We start from the raw sequence: 21,095 nt of genomic DNA, 5'->3' as shown, positions 1-21,095 counted from the left end.
AATAAATCTTCATCCTCGTACATTTAATTATATAATATAATGTATATATGTAGTGTATTACAAACAAAGGGCCATCATAAATTTTGCTTTTTGGATTAAAAAATTACGGAAAAATGTATGGTTGATTATGCATGTTCGTTTTTTTTTTAACGATTTTAAAGATAATTGAGTAAGAATGAAATCTGACGATATAAGTGACTAAAATCACAAAAAGCCAAATATATTGGATCAAATATACAACTTATCCGTAAACATATTTATGCCATTTACTTTTGCAATTTTTTACCAGCTCGACTTGTTTTTTTTTTTTTTAAGTTAAGCGAATATAATCATTCACGAATCCAATCAGACATTTTTGCACTTTGAAAAAGACTTTTCAAGTGTCCAGTTGTATCTAGCTTGTCGAGAAAAAAAAGTTTTAATAATTAACCAATTTTGATGCTACCTCGAATACATCTCAAGTTTCGGAGAAAAATTTAAAGTGTTTATTCACCTCCTCTCTAAACACATATTTAATCATATCAAGCGGTAGCAGAGTAAGTTTTTGTTGACTATTGAAATATATATTCAAATGAGTTCATTTAACAAGATCTCTATATTTTCTAAATAAAATTATGATTATTGAAAAATACATATATATGCACACATCTTTCTGCTTAAGACAATAACAAGTGGTATGTCATACTAAACATTAAACAAATTTGATAACAAATTTTAGTAGCATTGTTACTAAACTTGACGCTCTTGGCTTGAATATACTTACCGTTAACTTGATTAGAAGATAATGGGAGTTTTACTCAGGAAATGTGATGTAAAGACCGTGGTTAGAGGGAGTATTAAGATCTCAATAAGTTCGAGTTGTATGATATATTTGCTGATTTAAGTTATGACTTTGAGCTAAGTATCAAGATTGAGGAAGATCCATCCACTCCCCAACCAACAGCCTGGTTGCCACTGCTAGCTGTTGTCTTAACCATTGAAGAAGAGAAGTTCCGCCACAAGTCTGGGGAACAGATAAGCATGATGCTATATTTATGTTTATCAAGCAATGAGACCAAGAAATTTGACTAATTTATGAGAAATAATCAAATCTAAATTCAATTACTTAAATCATAAAAAAAATTCAAGCTAATGACAATCAAGTCTTCTTTAATTGTGGTAAGAAAAACCATTTTATTGCTACTTGTAAAATGGCAAAGAAAGATACGAAGAAGTCCTTCGAAGAGGGGAGATCCAGAGATGGCAAGAAGAAGAAATGTCAGAAAGTGTTTGTTGCTGTGAAAACTAAAAGAATTGGGCGGACTCAGACTTAGAGCCATCTAGCTCAGAGAGTTCATCTAGTGAGAGTAATGAAGAGCTAGTCCACTGTCTGATGGCTAATGAGGCGAAGGTGGATATTGCAGAAGATGAAGTATTTGATTTTAGCTCAAATAAATTTACACGAGAGAATTTCATCAATGCATTCCATGACATGATAGATGAGTATAAAAGACTTTCACAGTCATTCGAGGAAGTAAATACAGTAAAAAAAATCTAATAGATAAGTCGAGTAACTCCAGCTGCATGCAGCAAAAAAAACTTGACGACAGTCTTAGGGTGAAACTAAGTCTGCTAGACGCGCGAAACATGTTCCAAGCAACATTGAATGAAAATCAAAATTTGATCAAACTTGTTCTGTTTTTCTTGAAAAAATGTGTGAAGTGCAAAAACAAGTTGATGATAAAATTGACTTAGTTTTTAGCAATAATGATTGTAACTTTCATGACATAATACTCAATTGTATCTGGACATGTATGGATAAAGAAAAATCTAAAATGTTAAATATTTTCAGGTCCAATACACGAGTGAGTCTTATGTGAGACCATCTCACGGATCATAATCTGTGAGACGGGTGAACCCTACCCATATTCACAATAAAAAATAATACTTTTTCATGGGTAACCCAAATAAGAGACCCGTCTCACAAATACGACCCGTGAGACCGTCTCACACAAGTTTTTGTCCCAACACAATACATGAACACGACGAACCAGAAGTCAAGACCAATCAAAATGCATTTCATGAGAACGAGACTAAGCACATAAGACTGGACTTTATCGAATTGGAGAGTTCTGCTGCCAATATACAAATTTGATAATTATCGATAATTTATGTATCAATTTAATTTTAACCACCCGATGGTTCATGTACCAATCTGCTTTCGTTTTCCATTTTTAAGAAAATATATATTCATGAATTGTACTATTTTCAGTAATTAATGGATCAGTTTTCAATAAATCAAGAATGGCAAACTATCATATTTAGAATCATACTAATTAAATAATGCTACTTGACAACTTGTTCGGAAGCTTTTGGCTTGGTTTAAGGAAATATAGCATGCAATTTAAAGTTACATGATCCATAAAGTAACAATTATTTAACAATCACGTGCATTCCAAACTTCCGTAATACATGCATGACTGGAATCAAATTTGTGTAACGTTTTCATAAGTCGGTATTCTTTCTTTTCTTATAACTTTAAAAAAAATTGTAAGTTTGTCTTTTTATAATTTCAATCATTTATATTGTGAAAATTAAGATTTAGTCACGTATATTTCAATTTTTTGAAATTTTAATCATTTTTCATCGCGAAAATTGATATGACGTTGTACATGTGAGTGTCATATTGGTTGCTGTCAATCAACTCTACTATGGAGTCACACTACTAATGCCACGTCGAAAATTGGACAAAAATTTCAAAAAAAAAAAACAAAAACAAAAATAGTTTAATTTTGAAATTTGATAACATACACAAATTTGCAAAAACATAAATTTAAATGATGAAGAAAAACTTAATGATGATAATTTTTAAATCGACATAAAATAATGATAAGAATTAAAACAATTATCATTACCTTCATTTAAAAAAAAAGAGTAAATTAAACTGACAGCTAGTGAATCATGTGGAAGAGTGTGATGTACTTGAAGTATGGTTGAATTTCTTCGAAGAAGGGACCTGAAATCTACCCATTGCTGCTCATGAACGCATTCATATATCATGAACATGGAAATATACACGATTGGGAACTATATTATTTCTAAAGAAAAAAAATTAGAACATATTTTCTGATATATCATATTTGAAAAGAGTAAGTCTCTTGTGAGATGGTCTCACGAATATTTATCTGTGAGACGGGTCAACCCTACCGATATTCACAATAAAAAGTAATACTCTTAGCATAAAAAGTAACATTTTTTCATTGATGACACAAATAAAAGATATGTCTCATAAAATACGACTCGTGAGACCGTCTCACACAAGTTTTTGTCATTTGAAAATTGTTTTGGGGTTTTTATGCTTGAATTTATTTGTTATATATTCCTAGCTCCCTTAATTCGCATTATCAAATTAAATGAGAGCCGTGTTCATGGTAAGTAGTTAAATTCAATCATCATTTTAAATTTTACCAAATTCTTATAATTTTGACTCTTAATTTCATCATTGACATGATAAATTAAACTTGCTTGTTTACTACTTTATATACGAAATATTATTCTTCAAGTATAATAACATTTCCAGGTTGCCATTATATATATATATATATATATATATATATATATATATATATATATATATATATAGACAAAGAGACATAGCTATAGATATGTAATGAAATTCATTTCCTTTGAATGATAGAATAGCTAAGTTGTTGATCAATCATGGAGAGGAGAGGATATAATTTTGTGACAGTAATTTGCATGGTGGTGGGAGTAGGGCTGAGCTTGTACGTCAGCCGTGTTCATGCAGCGGTAACTCTACCACCGGAGGACAAGCCATTGAAACGCCATTTTTACAAGAAGCTCAAGACTTGTGCCAATGTCGAGGCATTTGTGAAGCATCAAGTGGAGTTATGGTGGGATAAAGATAAAAGTATCACTGCCAAGTTGCTCAAGTTACTCTATGCAGATTGCATGGTTAATGTAAGTTTGTCACATATTTCTTGAATGTACATATATAAATGTATGTATGTATGTATGTATTCACTCGAAAATTGACAGATTGGGTATTTAGGGGTGTGATGGATCCATATTACTAGATGGGCCTCGAACAGAGAAAAATGCTACAAAAAATTCAAGGCTGGATGGATTCATACTGATCGACAAGATCAAGAAAGTGGTTGAGGCCCGGTGTCCTGAGGCTGTCTCGTGTACTGATATTCTTGTGCTTTCGGTTCGAGACGCAGTTCATCTGGTAATTAATCTGTTAACACTGTAATTTTACTCGATAGTGAAATTATAACGAGGAGAGTACCAGATATAGCATAGATTAGACCGTAGAGTTGTGAAAATGGATCCCTTGATCCCTTCTAAGGACTTGTAGGTACTTTGAAAAATAGAAATATTTACTTGAGTTGTTATACTCGCCGAGTAATTTTCGATTTTATCAAATTTTCTATCGTTGAAAAATATACGATAATAAATATAAAACTTAAACGAGCTAAACCCAGCCATGAGACCCATTTCACTATTAGTATTACGTCATAAAGCAGGCTGCGAGCTAATGTACTTCAGTGGTGCAAAACTTATATCTCTTTGCAAAATTTAAATTATTACATTTTCCATTCAGTGGGCGAACTTCCTGCTTCCATTCAGCCCTCTGCTGGTGGCAACGGATGGTTTGTACATAAATTCAAGAGGAAGGAAAAACTTGACGGGAATAGAATTATTTTGATTTTTGATGAGTTGAAATGAAAATGATTCGTACTACTAGTCTTATTTGTGAAAATACAAGTACAGGCAGGTGCACCATCATATCCAGTGTTCTTGGGAAGAAGGGATGGCTTAGAATCAAAGGCAGCATGGGTGGATCTTCCATCACCCTCTGTCTCATGGGAAGAAGGTTATGCATACTTCAAATCGAAAGGTTTGGATGCACAGGATTACGCTACGCTTTTAGGTAAATTGATATTCTTCTCAACAGTTCCCCTCAGAAAAACTTCGTCCTATGTTTCAAAGAACATTAAGCCATCTTCTATTTATGTTCTACCTCCAGGGGCGCATACACTGGGGAAAACACATTGCGAAGACATTCATGATCGCCTATACGACTATAACAAAACCCAAAAAGCAGATCCCACCATGAGCAGGTTATTGTTAGAAAAACTTAGACAACTATGCCCATCATCTTCATCATCGCCGTCGTCGAAGAAGAAGAGTGATAAGGACCCAACTATCTTTTTGACAGACAAAAATGGGGATGCATATTCTTTCACCAATACCTACTACTCTAATGTACTGTCATATGATTCAGTTCTTGGAGTTGACCAGCAGCTATTGTTCAATTACAACACATCACAACTAGTCCTCGAGTATGCAGAGAAGTTTGAAAGTTTTCGGAGGGAATTTACTTTGTCAATAAGCAGGATGGGTGGACTAGGAGTATTGACAGGGAAGCAAGGGGAAATTCGCAAAAACTGTCGCCTCACAAACAACAATAATCCCGACATTAAGTAGTACAGATTCATCTTTAGCTCAAGTGGGAAGAACTTACAATAACCGTACACAAGGAAAAATGAATTTTTCAGAATACTAGAGAAGTTTTCATATAATGACTTTTTATAACAAAAAACATGTAGCGTATAAAAAATTACATTAATATGTAATAGAATGTTTCTTCATCAAATAGTTTTCAATTCGGATATGGTTAGATTTGTCCATGTCGATACATAAATGAATCTTCAATGTCACAAATCATGCTGGTGTCTCCTATCCTAACCTGTGTGCAGCATTCTGAACTGAAAGCAAAGCAAAGTTTCCACTTCATAGTCCTGAGGTGAAAAAGGAAACCATCATATAAACTACACATTAAGCAAATGTCGGAAAAAAAACAGATGATAACGCTGCATTATGTAGAAAACTAATCTAATTATACATCTGTTATGATAACAACCAAAAAGATGAAAAACATTCACAAAGCTGCTAAGTGATACTTAAATATAAAAAAGGGCAATAAAATGGTATTAACAAATATGACTTCTTTCTCCCACAGTAACCCACTAATTCCCTCCACCAAACAACAAGAGACCACTACTTTATTGCTAAGCAATTTTTCATTTTAACCGCCATGTCAGCAGAAGGGGGTTTCCAAACTTTCAAAGAGATTACCATCTATCCAGAAAAACTAGGAGGAAATATGTTTCACAAGAAATGCGTACCAATTTGGGTACATAGGCTTATAGTAAATATAACAAAGCCAACATATAAAGCGCTCACAAACTTTGTAAAAATTTAACTTAAAATATAAAGGTATCAATTTTATCCGAAATTATAGAACGAAGCCACATAAAAAAAATTCAACAGCTTAACATCGCCGTGCTTTCCGCCAACCACTAAAGAGACGACTCCATATCTGAATTATCAAAAGAGAAATTTGCAATTCAGGGAAAAGTATCATCCATATATTCAAAAACAATATATAGATCAGTTTTTTACTAAACATCTATTTTTTTTCTTTAATATAGCCTACACTTGCTAGAAATTTAAAAATAGCTTTTGTTGCATCCAACATGGTTAAAAATTCCTGTTGTCAATGGTGTCAGAAACAATATCCAGTTTTCCTCTTTAATTTAATAGTCAAGTGCTTCAATATTGCAAGATGATGTTTTAATTAAATCAACATATTTAAAATAGTTATCCTATTGCCAATGGTTTTCTCAATTACATGATTGCAAGATATACTGACATCTCTAATGCACAACTACTTTTAAACACAATATTTTGGCTAACTGGCAAAACAAGATTTCGAGGTTTAGTGATGACAATAAGAGTTTAATACCTTTTAAAAGAGTACTCACATATGCCTTGGAGGCACAGACGGAAGAATGATTTGCATTTATGCCACCAAAAGTTAAGTTTATGTTCACAAAATAGTTCCCACCAAGATACAGAACCTCAAGTAATCAGCAGCATCCCTGAGTGGCATGGAAAGTGATTCTAATCTTGTTATACAGCTATGACCCAGATTTAACTGTTATTCTGAGGCGCTGGACCATTCCTGATTAGCTGTAAAAGGATACAACTTTTTAGCTCAGAGGTGAAAGAAAGACCGAAAAACTAAATGGTAACATCTCAAATACTAGCCAAGTATCTGGGGTTAAAGTAGTGGTTCTTTTAATTTCTCAAAATTCTTATTTAAGTTTTTAATTAATGAAATATGTGTGACATGATGTATGAGTGAGAACATAAATTATTTTGGAGTCCTTTAAAAAAATTCAAAAATAGGCATTTTAGGATGAACAAAGCAAGAGGCCCAGGGCCAAACAGGCGGCTAACAAAAGCAGATTTTAGAAGAAGAAAAATCACATTCTAGACAAAGAAAGCAAGATCTCAGTAGAACATTCCTAGCCGAATAGGTTAGTGGACATTTATGTGTCACGTCCACGAGGGAACGTATCAGAAAATGCTAGTTTTTTTACTTTTTTATTCTTAGGTAACTTCTTCAAAGATTGAGTTTTAAAATTCATAATGGGTTCGTAGCATGACTTAAACTGAGAGTACTATTATATGGAATGGTCAAACGATTTTAAGCTTAAATTGAATTGTATATCTATTATGGGATTTAATTGAGATGTAGCTTGTAAAAATATATATCTTATGAGAAATGAATCAAAAATTAGACAAGCCTCAAACTTATTTGGGTTTATATAATCTTATTTGTTAACATCAAATGTGTACTGATAATTAGACACGGCATTGATTTACTAATTCAGGTAAGAGAAGCCAAAAAAAAATATCAAATAGCACTTAACAGTGTATTCCAATGGTGATATACAATAAGCTCTATGGATTTCAACTAGTAGGTGTTCCAAAGCAAATATGAATGAAAATTCTTGACATAATCATTCCAGATTCAAAAAAATATTGCAAGATAGGAAAAGGATAAAGTTAATTTGAAAATTAACCTTGTAAAGGTACTTCTTTCGCAGTTTGATGGCGGTACGTATGCATCTCTTGACTCTGATCTTTAAAATATTATCATTGAATATCTGCAAAATGTATTAGAATAAGATAAGTGTTTTTAGAGAGAAAAGATGGAGATGAGTGAGTGATCGCATACACTAGGTATGTTGCACAGTCACAAGCCAACAATGGAATCCAAAAATCAGTTCAGGTTCCAGATCAGCAAAACCGAAAAACTACAGCATGATACTTATGATAGGAATGCATAATCATTCTAAAATCATCTCGAGCAAATTATGGCGATAATCCTACAAAAACAGACCTTTTGGGTCCAACCTCTCTAACAAATGTAAAAGAAATTAGTTTAAAAATGCAGCATGGGACTAAAGATTTGTAAATGGGCTAGTGAATACGTTTGTGGAATTTAGCTAATCAAACTAAATAGGCCAACAACCTCTAACCAAGTATTTGATAAGTATTAATGAGAGGAAAAAAGATGCTCTCGATCTTAATCTCAGGAAAATTATGTCAACTCTTTTTACTATCATGAATCGTGCATAAGTTTAGTTAAGCAAGTATGAGGAAAGACCAAAATATCAGTTTTGAGACATTATCAAAAACCGGTACTCAAAAATTGCAGTACTGGTTCAGACAACAAACTATAATCCACCTGCCTTTATTAGGTCATCAATTGAATGCGTTTCTCTGATAATTTTCTGACGATTCGTAATGAGAATGGCAGCTACACAAAAAACAGGCAATTCGTCACCACTTCTTGCAGATGATATAACCGTATGAATCTGCAAGCGGTCATTCTTTGACCAAAGAGGTTTAGTCAATCCGCAAAATGGTCTAGCTGATGTAGATCTCATTCCGGTGCTGTCGGAGATGGAGCATTCCACACCAGGTTTTATTGGAGAACTCTTTGGAACACCACCATTACTATCAATGCTTTCTTCTCCCAATTCAGCCTCTGTTTCCTTGGATAACTGAATAGCCAATAGTTCTGGACAGTTCTCATCCAGATGACAGGTAAAGGATGGATCGAAATCAGCCGCCCATATCATCTACAGTTTTAAATCCAGTGGGAAAAAAATCAACATAAGAAATAGACAAATAGTCGATATTTCTGATTATATTAGTAAGTCAACGAGAATTCATGAGGTAAAAGCGTAGACAACTTCATATCTGCAGCTTAAACCGTGTGATTAGTCTTCTAATATACCCTTGATTCAGAGAAATTAGATTATTTCACAACTTTTTCAGCGAACATTTTGCTTTCAATAGTTAGCATACTTATCTTAACTGTAGCTATACTGACTGCCTCTTAACCTATGCTACAATGAAACTATTGAAATATCGGAGCCTGGATTACAGAACTAACTCAGTAGAAAGTATTTGTCATAGATTGGCTAAAAACAAATAAGATCAATTTACAGCACAAACCTCCCACATACAAAGTGCTTCAGTGAAAGTTAACTCCCTGCGAAATAGAACCAGCAGCATACGGAAGGCAAAATGAAGGCTTTCAGCACCTATTTCTGCTAGGTGAGAGAACATCTCCCTATCCGTAAGTTCTAATACATGCCAGAGTACTTGCAACTGCTTCATGACACCAGTTGGCCCTTCCATCTTAAAGTTTTCGCGCTGAAGAGTTACAGATATTGAGTTTTAGCAACTCAATTACAAAGGTCGGCAAAACCCAGATTTACATGCACACATACCATTCTCCTCAAAAGCATCTCAAAACACCAAAAGGCATCAGCATTATCCTCAAAAAGAACAACAAAGGGAGACAATAAATCACTCATACCTGCACGTTCAATAAAATCCAATATCAATGTCCACGCCAATGCATCAGCGAGACACACAATAATCGGACAAAGTTTCATAACAAAAGAAAAGGTACAACCTTGGCAGTATCCAGTTTCAGGATCCACCCAGGCACAGACGGCAAGAATATCTGACATGCGAGCCAAATTTTTTGTGTCCTCATAGAACTCGAGATGATTATCCGTTCTGACCACATCAACAACTGCAAATAAAATGTACTTTTACCACAGTAATAAGATACAACATGAAACGAGTTCACATAATTGTTGTGTAAAACAAATCACTAGTTCACCTATTCGGTGCAGCGTCCAAAGCCAATCAGATACTCTGTCTTCACTGGCTGCCTGTGCTTGAGATGTGGTTCCATTTGTGATTGGTGTTTCAGGTGCATCTGATATTCTAAGGCTGTCAAGCATCTCTGTTTCATATTCTGAATTATTTAACTGAGAAAGAGACTCGTGAAAATCAAGATGATGACTACTTTCCCTTTTAGCACCAGAAAATAGTGAGACATCGCTAGCTGGAAAAACATCTGTTTCCACAACAAGATCTGCATTATTGCTAATCTGAAAACTATGCATATGTTCAACTTCATATGTCAGTTTACGTCTTGAGGAACAATTATCCTCACATAATCTGAGTCCTTTTCTATCTTTCTTACTATTTTCAAATAAATTTGTTACAGGCAACGCAGGGAAATCCAAGTAACTTCCTTCGTCATATTTTGACCCAGATGTCTTATATACACATTGGGAACTGCAGTTGCATGGATCTGGAGAACATAGAAGACCAGAGGAATCATATGCACCTCCCATGGTGCTTCCTCGCATACTTACAAGGTCACCAGAATCACTTGAGCTTTCTTTGCAACATGAATATGATTTATCTCTAGATCTGCTATCCAAAAAACCGTTGCTGTCTTTTTTGCTTGCACTAGTTTCAGAAATTCGTCCAATTTGAACTTCAGCATCCCTTCGCCCTTCATCTTTCGAACTTGCCCTCATGTCCATAACTTTAGATCCTACAACATAGGCTAGAGAACCAGTTCCTACGCTAGAGTGCATCATTTGGCATTGCCTAACAAGATCTTGGTAGCGTTCCCTGCAGCAGTTAATCAATTTGCAATGACTCATTAGATCAATAATTCAAAAACAAATGTATTTTCTAAAGAAAGTGCATAAGAAGTATCACTTAGTGAACGAAATCGAAATTTAAAAGAAAAGATAACAAACAAAAGCCTAATAAGAATAAAGTTAAAATACTCTGATCAAAGAAATCAAAACCTACTCATTCATACCCTTTAAATTTCATCTCCCTCAAGGCACTAAATGTAAACTGACTATGGATACTGGCAACCACCCAGTACCATCAAGACATCCTATGTGATGCAGAGTCGGAGCATTTGGCTGATTTTGTATCGTACGGACCTCGCCAAAAAATTTAGTGGCCTTAAAAGAAGCTTGATTTGGACATGTCACCATCCCCGTGGCCAGCCCAAACCCACACTTTGCAATAACAAAGATTCTTTTTATTTGTTCAACTAGCTAGAACAAGATTTTTATAACACTACATGCTATATCAACAGCAAACAACAGATGACTGGAACTCATAAACCAGGTTATATCAAGGTTAATTTCAGGCAGAGGAACCACAACAAGAGGATAGAATCTTTCCAATAATAGATACGAATAGAATGGCCAAGTCCATTACCTCCTGGCTGTCCTTAATTGCCTTCGATATTCGGTAGTGCTACTCAAAGCGTAACAGCCCAAAAGAAATTCCCAGACTTCTGCCCTTATGGATGGATCAACACCCTGATATGCAAAAGAGTTTTAATTTTAATTGTCATACTTGAGTTGTTTTTCTGTACTGTGGATAGGATAAAAAACCTTTTTCCTCACTATTAAGAAAATATATTGTAGTTAAATTTTTCGTCAAACAAAAATACCTATAAGTGTACCAAAGTCCAATCAACTACATCATAACAATCAGCAAAGTATACCAAGAATAAAAAACAGATCCGCCTTATCTGGTTCTATAAGTGCATTAATTAGACAAAACCATACAAAATAGCACGTGCAATTTTATGAAAACATGATAAGTTCGACATATCCCAGAAAAAAATTTAAAAGATAGCCGGTTATTACCATATCGTAAATTCTACGTTTTAACAGTTGATGAGGGCATGTGTGCTCATCATCTAGATGGCGAGATGGATAAAGGGAAGTATGCCAAGAAAATAGCATTTGGTACTCTATGTTATTGGTATTCTCTAGCTTCCTTAAGACTAATCACCAGAGCACATACGTTATATTCTCGTAGTATCTTATGTGCAGAATGAATTGCTAATAGTTCTTCTAAAATTAGAATTATATATAATTTACTAATAATTAAAAAATGAAAACTCATAAATTACGTAATAAATTAATAATTTCAAAACCTATTAATATTCTATTGATAATTAAAGAAAAGGGTAATTTAGGAAATTTATATAAAAAAAAAGAAGCAAAAGACCAATCGATAATTACTCTACACCCTTCTTACTTAACAATATAGTATAAATATTTCATCATTCATATGAGCGTAATGTAAAATAAAACAAGCAGAAACTTCAAAATAAATTTCAAAATAGATTAATTGTGTGTGCAACTGTAAAGAACTCGGGGCCCAAAAGAAGGATGCCAAGGACTAGGTATCACAAAATAGCCTCTATAATGTAGCTTGATAACAATGCTTGCTTCATTTGTTAACCACTTTATGTTAAAGACAAACATTGTCAAGCACGCAGAAAAATATATTGGAGACGAAAAAATCATATTATGATCCACTACAGGAGGACCACAAAGAGTTGAGCGATCAAGCAATAACTGCATCTAGTTAAAGCAGTGAATAATAAATAAGCATGAAGAGCGAGAGAGCAGTGATTAGACCAATGATATAAGAGTTAATGCAGTAACTATGCAAAGCAGAACTTAAATATTTGTCATCAGAGAACCAAGAAAATCAAAATATAAAATACAAACTTGCAATTAAAGCATGTACCCCCAAAATAATTGATTTAAGCACTCTCTGGAAACCCAAAATCTTTCCATCACCATCAAAAGCCGCCTGCCACTTATCTGGCTTAAGCATTTTGCTTATCTGTGGATCAAAACAAGGAGAAAAGGTTTGATAATTTCAAACATTCTAAATATCTATTTTAAGAAATTTCCTTTCAGTACAGAAATAGGTTTTATGAAATTATAGCTTCCTAAAGATCTATCCAAATATTTCATTCGGTTGCAAAAAGACAAAACATGCTTAAGCAAACTTCGAACCCCACTCCAATATATCTTTGAATTATTTAGCATTTGATATCTGTAACAATTCAGAATTGGCCCAGCCATTTTAGCTGGAGATCAATATTCAACAGAAGTACTGAAGTAGCACTCACATAATGAAGACACCAAGATAAGCATCCAAGGATTAATAAAAGGTTACAAACAGAATCTGTACAAAACAAAAGTAGTAACTTGTTTATTTTCTCAAGAATTATCTTCACTTTGTCCATCCAGATTCTACTTCATAATTCCTTTAACATTGTATTTGTATAATTTAGTCAAGAAAAAACTTAAGTAATACTCGTAAGGCCATTCATTGACTTCTTTCAATTATCAGCTTGCAAAGCAGTAATCACACATAAGTAGAATAATACTCATGGGGTAAAGAGCCAACTCCCACCCACCCCCCACCCCAACATCCACCCACCAAGGTGCAGATAAAATAAAAAATAAATAAACTTTTATATCTAATTTCGCAAGAAACAAACTTCGTCCAAACCCCCCCTCCCTCCCCCCCGATAAAAAATGGGTATTGCTTCTCTCCCTAATCCTATGCTATCACCTCCCATGTCCTACTTCATCACCCCACCCCCATCCGATTTTGCCTCACTCCAGAGTTCAATATAGTCCCTCCAGTGCCCTAAAAAGAAAACTAACACACAAACAAGTGCATGCGTGCAGAACAATGAGATTTATCGACCAATAGCCTATTATGTTGACTGCACAACCTTTTAAAAGCATAGAGTTAGAAAGATACATAGCATTAAGATGCATTCTACATATTTCACATGTTTTTTAAAAACCAATAATCGAGGTGTATGTACCGTCCCATTCAAAGAGAAGATAGATAAAGAATTCACAACTTTTAACATCTAATCACTTGAACAGGCATTAAATAGATATTTGATAGATGGGAGGAAGTACCAAAAAAAGGGAGGAGCTGAGGTTTCTTACTGCTATCACAACCTTTATTTGTGGTTGATGAAGACAAGGTTCCCCAATATCGCGAACAATTGAGCTCACTCTCTGCAAATTCACAGCTCCTCCATTTCCACATTTCCATTGCTTCTCGTCACCGAAAAAAGACATCACCATTCACCAAAACCCCTACACGCCACTTTTATCATACACACAGATATCCAATCCATAGGCCGCTCACTCTCTGTATACAATCTCAAAAATCAGTTAACTCGTTCACAAATCCCAAGAGCACATCAGTACGATAAAACCTCGCAAATAACAAAATTGCATAAGAATAGACATCAAACATCTGATTTCGATAGCAAAAACAAATCGACAAACAAAATCGGCATCAGATATCAAACATCCAACATTGAACACGAGAATTCCGATTATGCTCAGCTGCTTCTGACACAAACAAATCTGGAGGAAATTCAAGGGATACTCATTCGACGGAGAAGGAGCAGGGGAAGGAAACACAATGTACCTGAAGGGCCAAAGCGATCTCCGATGAACAGAGATCAGACGGTGTATGAACTGAGAAGCCATTAACCCACGAAGACCGTTTCTTTGATTTTGATCGTTTTCTTTTTCGTTTTCCTCGAGTAGTGTATTTTTTTTCTTTCCTTTTTTAAGCAAGTAATTAATAATTAATTGTTGGGACTTGTTTGGCTTTTTCTGCCTAAAATTTGGTGTGTATCTGGCAATGATTTTATTATATGAGATTTAGGTTGTATGATAGATCGTGTCAATTACATGAAATTTTTTTGTATTTAATTCATGGAATAATTGCATTTTCCATGCTTACCATTTCTATTCTTTTTTTGTTAATTTTTTTATTCCTAAGAAAATCGCCATTTAAATTCGGAATATTTACATATTTACAATTTTTTGTTTTTATGTTGTCAAATATGAAATAATCATTTCAACATGCTATATATATATATATATATTTTTTTTCTTGGTTCTTTTGAACATGACGTTAACATAAGACTGATCTGCTGTTGACATGAAACTGAATCTCACATGCGTAACACCGCATGAAAACTATTACGAAAATGACTAGAAATGCTGAACTTTGAAAAATAAGAGACTAATATCAATTTTTAAAATATAAATTTCCAAGATTGTATTCAATTTCCCTTACTTTATTTAGCAAAAGAAAGATATTTATTCCATCAACTATTTTCCACTTCAAAATCACCCATGTTCTTCCAATATTCTGTCAGTGTGCGGCTGTATTATACGTAGGAATTTCCTGAAAATTAATTATGCACCATGACCATCATAAGGTCTATCATCTTCCCAGAGAAAACCACATTCTCCAATCCTTCAAATTACACAAAACATCATTAAAAAAATAAATAAAATTAACATTAAAAAATAACCCCCAAAGAAAAAGAAAGATATGATATACATGATCGATGCCCGGATATACACGGAAGCAGCGACAGTTCCTCGGTAACTCTAAACCACCCCTACAATTCTCAGCTAAGCAATCCCTCTAGAGCAGTAATGTACTGATAACAAAAGTCCAAAAAATGGGTACAAGTAGATTCACCCCACCGCCAGGCCAACCTGCATCACAGGACAATGAAGCCGTCGCTTTCAAAAAATGAACGAATAACTACTTGATAGATTACAGTATACTTCATTGAGCAAGTAATTGCCACTCGATGAGTGGTGCACAAGCTCGAATAACTGAGCCTATGCGTGTGCTTGAAAAATTATAAATGATCGGTTAAAGCTCGATTTGTTTACATAACATATAAACTAAATGTCTCATGCTCAACAGAATCACGCACCAGGATTACCCAAAGTTTTTGATGTAGGTAGAGCTGGCAACGACATTTCTGAATTCAAGCAGAACTAATTAGAACATAGTCTTTTTAACAAATTATCACAGCAAGGAAGAAATTAGCAACCCTTTCTGCACTACAGTTGGTGTGACATAAACTGAGAGCATTGACACAGTTGGATCGTGCCGAACTTGCATGATCCAAAAATAATCAACGCGATCGGAATATATATAACTGGGTGCAGCATCGAAAAATCCCAATAAATTGAGAGCTTCTAAAACTAATTACCTGGGGCACAAAGAGATATTGTTGTGACTGATGATGATGATGGCCATGGAGCTGCAATATTGTCAGTTAAATCACAAGTAAAGCTGAAACCTGTTGAATTATCATAAACCATATTTGCCGGTAAGCTCCCAAGTAAGCATCCTGCATCTTACAAGAGAAAATTCTGTCAAAATTGGTCGTGTAACTGTCCCATTGATTGCTAAACATTGCTAAAGAAGTTCCAGAATTACATGTTTCTCTTAGAACTAAAACCGTCGGAATTCGAGAATTAGACTTAAATTTCTCGTCACATACAAACTGAAAGGCCTAAAGCTGGCACCGGTGTTTGCCAAAAGTATTGACTTGAAAAACAAGAACAATTCCTTTAAAAAAAGGACAAGAAGAAGAGCTCAAATAGAAGCGTGATAGTAGATGATCTATATTCCATGATTGTGTTTCTCGATAGAATTTGATCTTGTGTCACAAAGAATTTTACCGCAATATATATATACATCGGAAATTGAAAATTAGATTTCTGAATAATTACAACTGAAGATGGCAAGAGAAAGGCCCTCATTTTCACTTAATTAATCCACCCAAACATTTTCGGTGAAAAAATCTTCTCAGATATACTAATCCCTAAAACTCGCGGATTACATAAGCCATCTTTCTCACATTTTTCTAGATAATCATTCTTATAACTCACTTTCATCACTACTCAAAAGAATATATTATTATATCATAAATCCAAATTGTAATATATAAAAATTTCATATTTCTTTAATTGAATAATTTTTTACATGATTTGACATTTGCAGTAACAATTATATTTTCCCAAGACAAAAACAAACCATATAGCTTAATTCCGTGACTCCCTAAATCAAACCAAACAAGCCCTCCGTGTTCTTCCTACTTTTCCAAATTCCCATCTTCTGATCAGTCCCAGTCATAGTATAAAGGAAATAACGAAGCGGGAGTAGATTAAATAACAAACAGAAACGCATCCAATACCCCAACATAAATACGTAGTACATAAACATATGAATGTAAACAAATACAAAAGAACATGTAAAAAAAGCAGGAAGAAAAGAGTACCTTGTTGACCATATGCTGCTCCAGCAGAAAAACAAAATAGCGAAACTGATCAGTGAAAAAATGATTTCTCTTGATAGATTGAACAATAAAAACAAAACAAATTCTGACCTTGGAGACTAAAATCTTTCAGGTCCACATCACAAAGCTCATAAATGTTTGTCATTAGCCCACCTTTTTGCAGCATAGACCCAAAAGAAGTCGCACATAATATTGCTTGCCGATTTGTTATCAACATTTGCCGCTGTAACCCCGCTATGTAAGAACTCAATGAGCTGCAACATGAAGGGCTGGGGGCAGCGACATTTTTGCATGCGGCAATCACATCGGAAGGCTGTTTTAACTCCAAGGGACAAGCTACATTCCAAAAGGCAAATGGTTACAAAACAAGCTTATTCATCGGTAACACAATATTACAAAACAATCTTTCAACAAATGAATCTCAAAGACTCCACATGAAATTCATAATATATTTAAATCTAGGTTACGCAAGGGAACTTTAGAAGATACAGTTAAAAATCAAATAATATATTCTGAATTTATAATTGAACCTCCCATATATTTTACTGTGTCCCAAACTAATCTATATTTACCCATCCTCTTAGGATAGTAATAGTTGCTTAATGCAATGTTTGCTCACTATATCTTGGTTTTGAATACTACAGATCACCGTATGAAATAGATCCTGAAATACAGAATATTCTATGTCGAGTTGAGTACATGCATATCACAAAAATTCATAAACTACATGTTGTTAGGGCACATTTAGTATATGCTGTAATCAATCATGTCAATCTTGACAATACAAAAATACACAAAAGGCAACAGAATAATTAATAAGCAGCGGTTAGTAGTCACACAAATAGCTTGTGATGATTAGCTGTGTGAAGTTGCTGGTGAGAGTGCATATAAAATGATGTCCTTTTGGACACGATCTGAAGCAACTTATAAATAAACGTGAAACAGACAATAACAAACCTCTGTTAACCTTGCAGGAGGACAATATTCGGAATGCTTTGTTGGCAGAATCATGAGAAAGTTTCATTGCGACCCATGAATAAACCACCCCTTTGCAATCATTAATCATGTCTCCGTGATCTGGCAGTCCTACTATGTTCTTTTTATCATTCATGAATGACTGCATTCCGGATATCTTAAGCGCGGCCTCCATTATAACGGGCTGACAAATTGGTCTACAGCATTCTTTCAGAGAATCAACTACGCTGCAAGCCTCCAATATTTTACTTGTGTTCACCATTTTCTCAAAATCTGTGATGCCCTTCACAGGACAAGAACCTCCAGTAAGATTTGAAGATTTTGTTGAGCATATTGTAGGTATCGAACTGTTGGCTCCTCTGCTGGCTAGTATACTGACGATATCTTTAAAACAATCATCAGCAACTGCATTTTGTAAGACTAAATTATCAGAACCGGCACTGTAAAATCCTTGAAATATGTGGAGCAAGCTACTAAACTGTGGGCAGCATATCACATTTCCTACAACTGCTGCTAACGGCTGATTACAGTCAGATGCTGTTATTTCCATGATATTCGAAATGGCAGAAAAATTTACAGGGCATCTTCCAGTCAAGACTGGATCGTACGTATTCGGATGGGTTGGATACATCGGTGGCAAAGATCCAACGGGAAATGAATGGTGTGGGATAACAGCTGGAGATATTTCAATGGGCTCAAAGCTTCCGGTATTCGGTGGACTAGCTAACACGGAAACTGAAGAAAAGTGAGTGCCCTCTGCTTCTGCCAGCAGAACCAGAACATTCTTAAAGCTAGACAACCAGAAAATCAATGGTAATAACCAATGGAGCCAAGAGCCTGCAAACCCATCAAACACGAATCCGAATCAGAACATTAGAAATCATTTTATTTGCATAGATAAACACTAAATAGCAGCTTTAGTAATGTCACAGGCATAGCAGTGGTGGAGATAGTGGTAACAATTTAACTAAAATCTTTTTAAGCAGTTCAGAAATCCAAGCGACACATTCCGATTGTTTTCCCAACATGGCCAATTATTATTTACCAACACTTTTACATCACGAAATGCGTAAGAGTCGATTAAGTGACATTAGGCTTTAATACCAATCATAGGATTGATTGTTAGCTGCTTTACAAAAACTATACCTAGTAACAATTCAAGCTACACACTTCAATCGTTCTCTTAGCCAGGCAATTATTGCTCCAAATGATATCATAAATGCTTCAATGACAACTAAGTTGTATAATACTTTATTTGACCTTAATCATATGACTTAGCAGAAGTCAACAGTATCATTGCTTTTAGAGGGCATAATCGGAGAATAAGATACACAAACATTTCCATGACTCCTTTTCCACAATATACAGAACATTGCTCATCCAAAAATACTAAAAATAAAGTTTAAGGTAGCTTACCCTTGACATAAATAGCAGTTTTCGAACAATCCATAACACCCCCGAACCATCAGGAAACATGAGAACTAGTGATATTACTCCACATGGCAATACAAAATCAAACTTGATAGGCCGTCAATATACCTATTAAACAAGTTAAACAAGACAACATGTCAAACTTTGATATATGTAAAGGTCGTATAGAAATACCCGAAGCATTGCCTCTCACAAAATAAGTACACAACGTCATTTCACACTTCATGGCACCATCTGAAAATTCTCGCAGGTTCTTCTTTAATACATTGTCCTATTTACTAATTTTGGAACTTTCATCTACACAACTGAATTCACTGATAACTCAACTGATATTCAACTTACATTGAAAAAATTAGTTAAAAGAAAAAAGAAACTGACTATCCGTCGTATCAGTTTTGCTAAAACGAAGAGGCAAATCTAAAATCCATCATCCTTACCCTCTGTTTGGCAACCCGGAGTTTCATAGGATTTGAAGAGATTCGAAATTAGTTGAAAAACCAAGCTGCGACAGGAGATCAAACCAAAACAAACGAGTAAGAAAATATAAAGTAGATCTGCAATTACAACACAAATTTAAAAATCCATAACAAAATCTAATTTTAACGTACCCAGCAAGAGATGAAGTGTCAATATGCACGAGTGAAAGGTGGGAAAATTAAGATGTGACTAGGGTGGAAGCGGCTGAGGCGGAGAAAGGAGGGTGGAGCCTGGAGGCGACGAAGGCGGAGGAACAGTAGACGGCGTCTCTGATATCTGGAATCGCGTTTTGAAAGGTGCAACAACAAAAAAAGTGAGGCACGTGTGATCTTCGCTGTACCGGTGGCGGAGGACGGAGGTGTTGGAACCGATGGTGGTCGAGGGTTTTTCTGGACGAGTGAAGGGATAGACTGAATTTTGGGAATTATTGAGTTTTGCAGTCTTGTTTTTTAAAAATAATACAAATAATTATAAGTAAATAAATTAAAAATTAAATCCTTTCAAAATTATTAATAAATAAAAAAAACAAAAACTTGTGTGAGACGGTCTCACGGGTCATATTTTGTGAGATGAATCTTTATTTGGATAATCCATGAAAAAGTATTAGTGGGGTGTATTCAATTCAGAGTTTTGATGACTTTTAATGACTTTTTTAAATGATGGACTTTTATGGATTTGATAAATTTTTATTGACTTTTATGGAATCTCACAGATTTATAAACAGATTTATGTAGACTTTTTTGCAAGATTTTTATAGACTTTTGTAGATTTTTTTTTATAGAATTTTATAAATTTTGTACATAACTAACATGTGATTTTTTATTAATTTCTTTGAACCAATAATTAATTGACATATATAACATATTCAATTTGAAATTATTTTTAATATTTATATTAATAAATAAATTTAATTATTTAAAAGTTAAATCGTTTAATCTTTACATGTATATATATGTGGGTTTATATGCATGTTTGTAAATTT

At 34.4% G+C, this 21,095-nt stretch overlaps 3 protein-coding genes across 11 annotated transcripts; 1 reads left to right on the top strand and 2 right to left on the bottom strand.

Moving 5' to 3' along the window:
* Positions 1-3,660: 3,660 nt before the first annotated feature.
* On the top strand, positions 3,661-5,525 carry LOC140813759 (probable peroxidase 26). The gene is made up of 4 exons (XM_073172470.1): positions 3,661-3,960; positions 4,052-4,231; positions 4,777-4,936; positions 5,033-5,525. The coding sequence occupies exons 1-4, from the start codon at positions 3,700-3,702 to the stop codon at positions 5,491-5,493; spliced, it is 1,062 nt and encodes a 353-aa protein (XP_073028571.1). The 5' UTR covers positions 3,661-3,699; the 3' UTR covers positions 5,494-5,525.
* An 87-nt stretch (positions 5,526-5,612) lies between these two features.
* Positions 5,613-14,697, bottom strand: LOC140813758 (rab GTPase-activating protein 22). Of its 5 annotated transcripts, none has more exons than XM_073172464.1 (12): positions 14,539-14,697; positions 14,016-14,253; positions 12,814-12,912; positions 11,482-11,585; positions 10,064-10,872; positions 9,851-9,973; positions 9,663-9,751; positions 9,385-9,585; positions 8,613-9,005; positions 7,941-8,024; positions 6,815-7,041; positions 5,613-5,807 (listed from the first exon to the last, which is right to left on the bottom strand). In XM_073172464.1, the coding sequence occupies exons 2-11, from the start codon at positions 14,184-14,186 to the stop codon at positions 7,003-7,005; spliced, it is 2,112 nt and encodes a 703-aa protein (XP_073028565.1). In that variant the 5' UTR covers positions 14,187-14,253; positions 14,539-14,697; the 3' UTR covers positions 5,613-5,807; positions 6,815-7,002. The 5 variants fall into 5 exon arrangements, with proteins under 5 accessions (XP_073028565.1, XP_073028566.1, XP_073028568.1 ...); XM_073172465.1 differs by having other exon boundaries at positions 6,834-7,041; XM_073172467.1 differs by having other exon boundaries at positions 14,046-14,253.
* Positions 14,698-15,233: 536 nt separating this feature from the next.
* On the bottom strand, positions 15,234-20,560 carry LOC140813687 (uncharacterized GPI-anchored protein At1g61900). 5 transcript variants are annotated; one of them, XR_012113998.1, is made up of 10 exons: positions 20,245-20,559; positions 20,074-20,138; positions 19,622-19,744; positions 18,188-19,042; positions 17,321-17,566; positions 17,213-17,227; positions 16,139-16,285; positions 15,857-15,904; positions 15,469-15,629; positions 15,234-15,381 (listed from the first exon to the last, which is right to left on the bottom strand). XR_012113998.1 is itself a non-coding variant. In XM_073172323.1 (9 exons), exons 3-9 carry the CDS (start codon positions 19,653-19,655, stop codon positions 15,556-15,558), a joined length of 1,419 nt encoding a protein of 472 aa, XP_073028424.1. In that variant the 5' UTR covers positions 19,656-19,744; positions 20,074-20,138; positions 20,245-20,559; the 3' UTR covers positions 15,244-15,555. The 5 variants fall into 5 exon arrangements, 4 of the variants coding, with proteins under 4 accessions (XP_073028424.1, XP_073028425.1, XP_073028426.1 ...); XM_073172323.1 differs by having other exon boundaries at positions 15,244-15,629; XM_073172325.1 differs by having other exon boundaries at positions 15,247-15,629; positions 16,139-16,279.
* Between the last annotated feature and the right edge of the window lie 535 nt (positions 20,561-21,095).

The sequence above is a fragment of the Primulina eburnea genome, chromosome 15, assembly GCF_022965805.1.
Source record: "Primulina eburnea isolate SZY01 chromosome 15, ASM2296580v1, whole genome shotgun sequence".
Lineage (NCBI taxonomy): Eukaryota > Viridiplantae > Streptophyta > Magnoliopsida > Lamiales > Gesneriaceae > Primulina > Primulina eburnea.
Note: the sequence above shows the minus strand (reverse complement) of the source record. Positions and strands in the feature narration are given on the sequence as shown.

Bases quoted from the DNA above. Each gene is read 5' to 3' on its own strand.
- LOC140813758 (XM_073172464.1), bottom strand. From the start codon at position 14,186: ATGGTGATGTCTTTTTTCGGTGACGAGAAGCAATGGAAATGTGGAAAT. The intron at 9,974-10,063 runs GTGAACTAGTGA...TTTTATTTGCAG, and splicing joins TTGGACGCTGCACCGAATAG to TTGTTGATGTGGTCAGAACG. The intron at 9,752-9,850 runs GTTGTACCTTTT...TTGAACGTGCAG, and splicing joins TGAAACTGGATACTGCCAAG to GTATGAGTGATTTATTGTCT.
- LOC140813687 (XM_073172324.1), bottom strand. From the start codon at position 19,655: ATGGATTGTTCGAAAACTGCTATTTATGTCAAGG. The intron at 19,043-19,621 runs GTAAGCTACCTT...ATGGGTTTGCAG, and splicing joins AACTGCTATTTATGTCAAGG to GCTCTTGGCTCCATTGGTTA. The intron at 15,905-16,138 runs GTAATTAGTTTT...GCTTGAATTCAG, and splicing joins AATATCTCTTTGTGCCCCAG to AAATGTCGTTGCCAGCTCTA.
- LOC140813759 (XM_073172470.1), top strand. From the start codon at position 3,700: ATGGAGAGGAGAGGATATAATTTTGTGACAGTAATTTGCATGGTGGTG. The intron at 3,961-4,051 runs GTAAGTTTGTCA...TTGGGTATTTAG, and splicing joins ATGCAGATTGCATGGTTAAT to GGGTGTGATGGATCCATATT. The intron at 4,937-5,032 runs GTAAATTGATAT...TTCTACCTCCAG, and splicing joins GGATTACGCTACGCTTTTAG to GGGCGCATACACTGGGGAAA.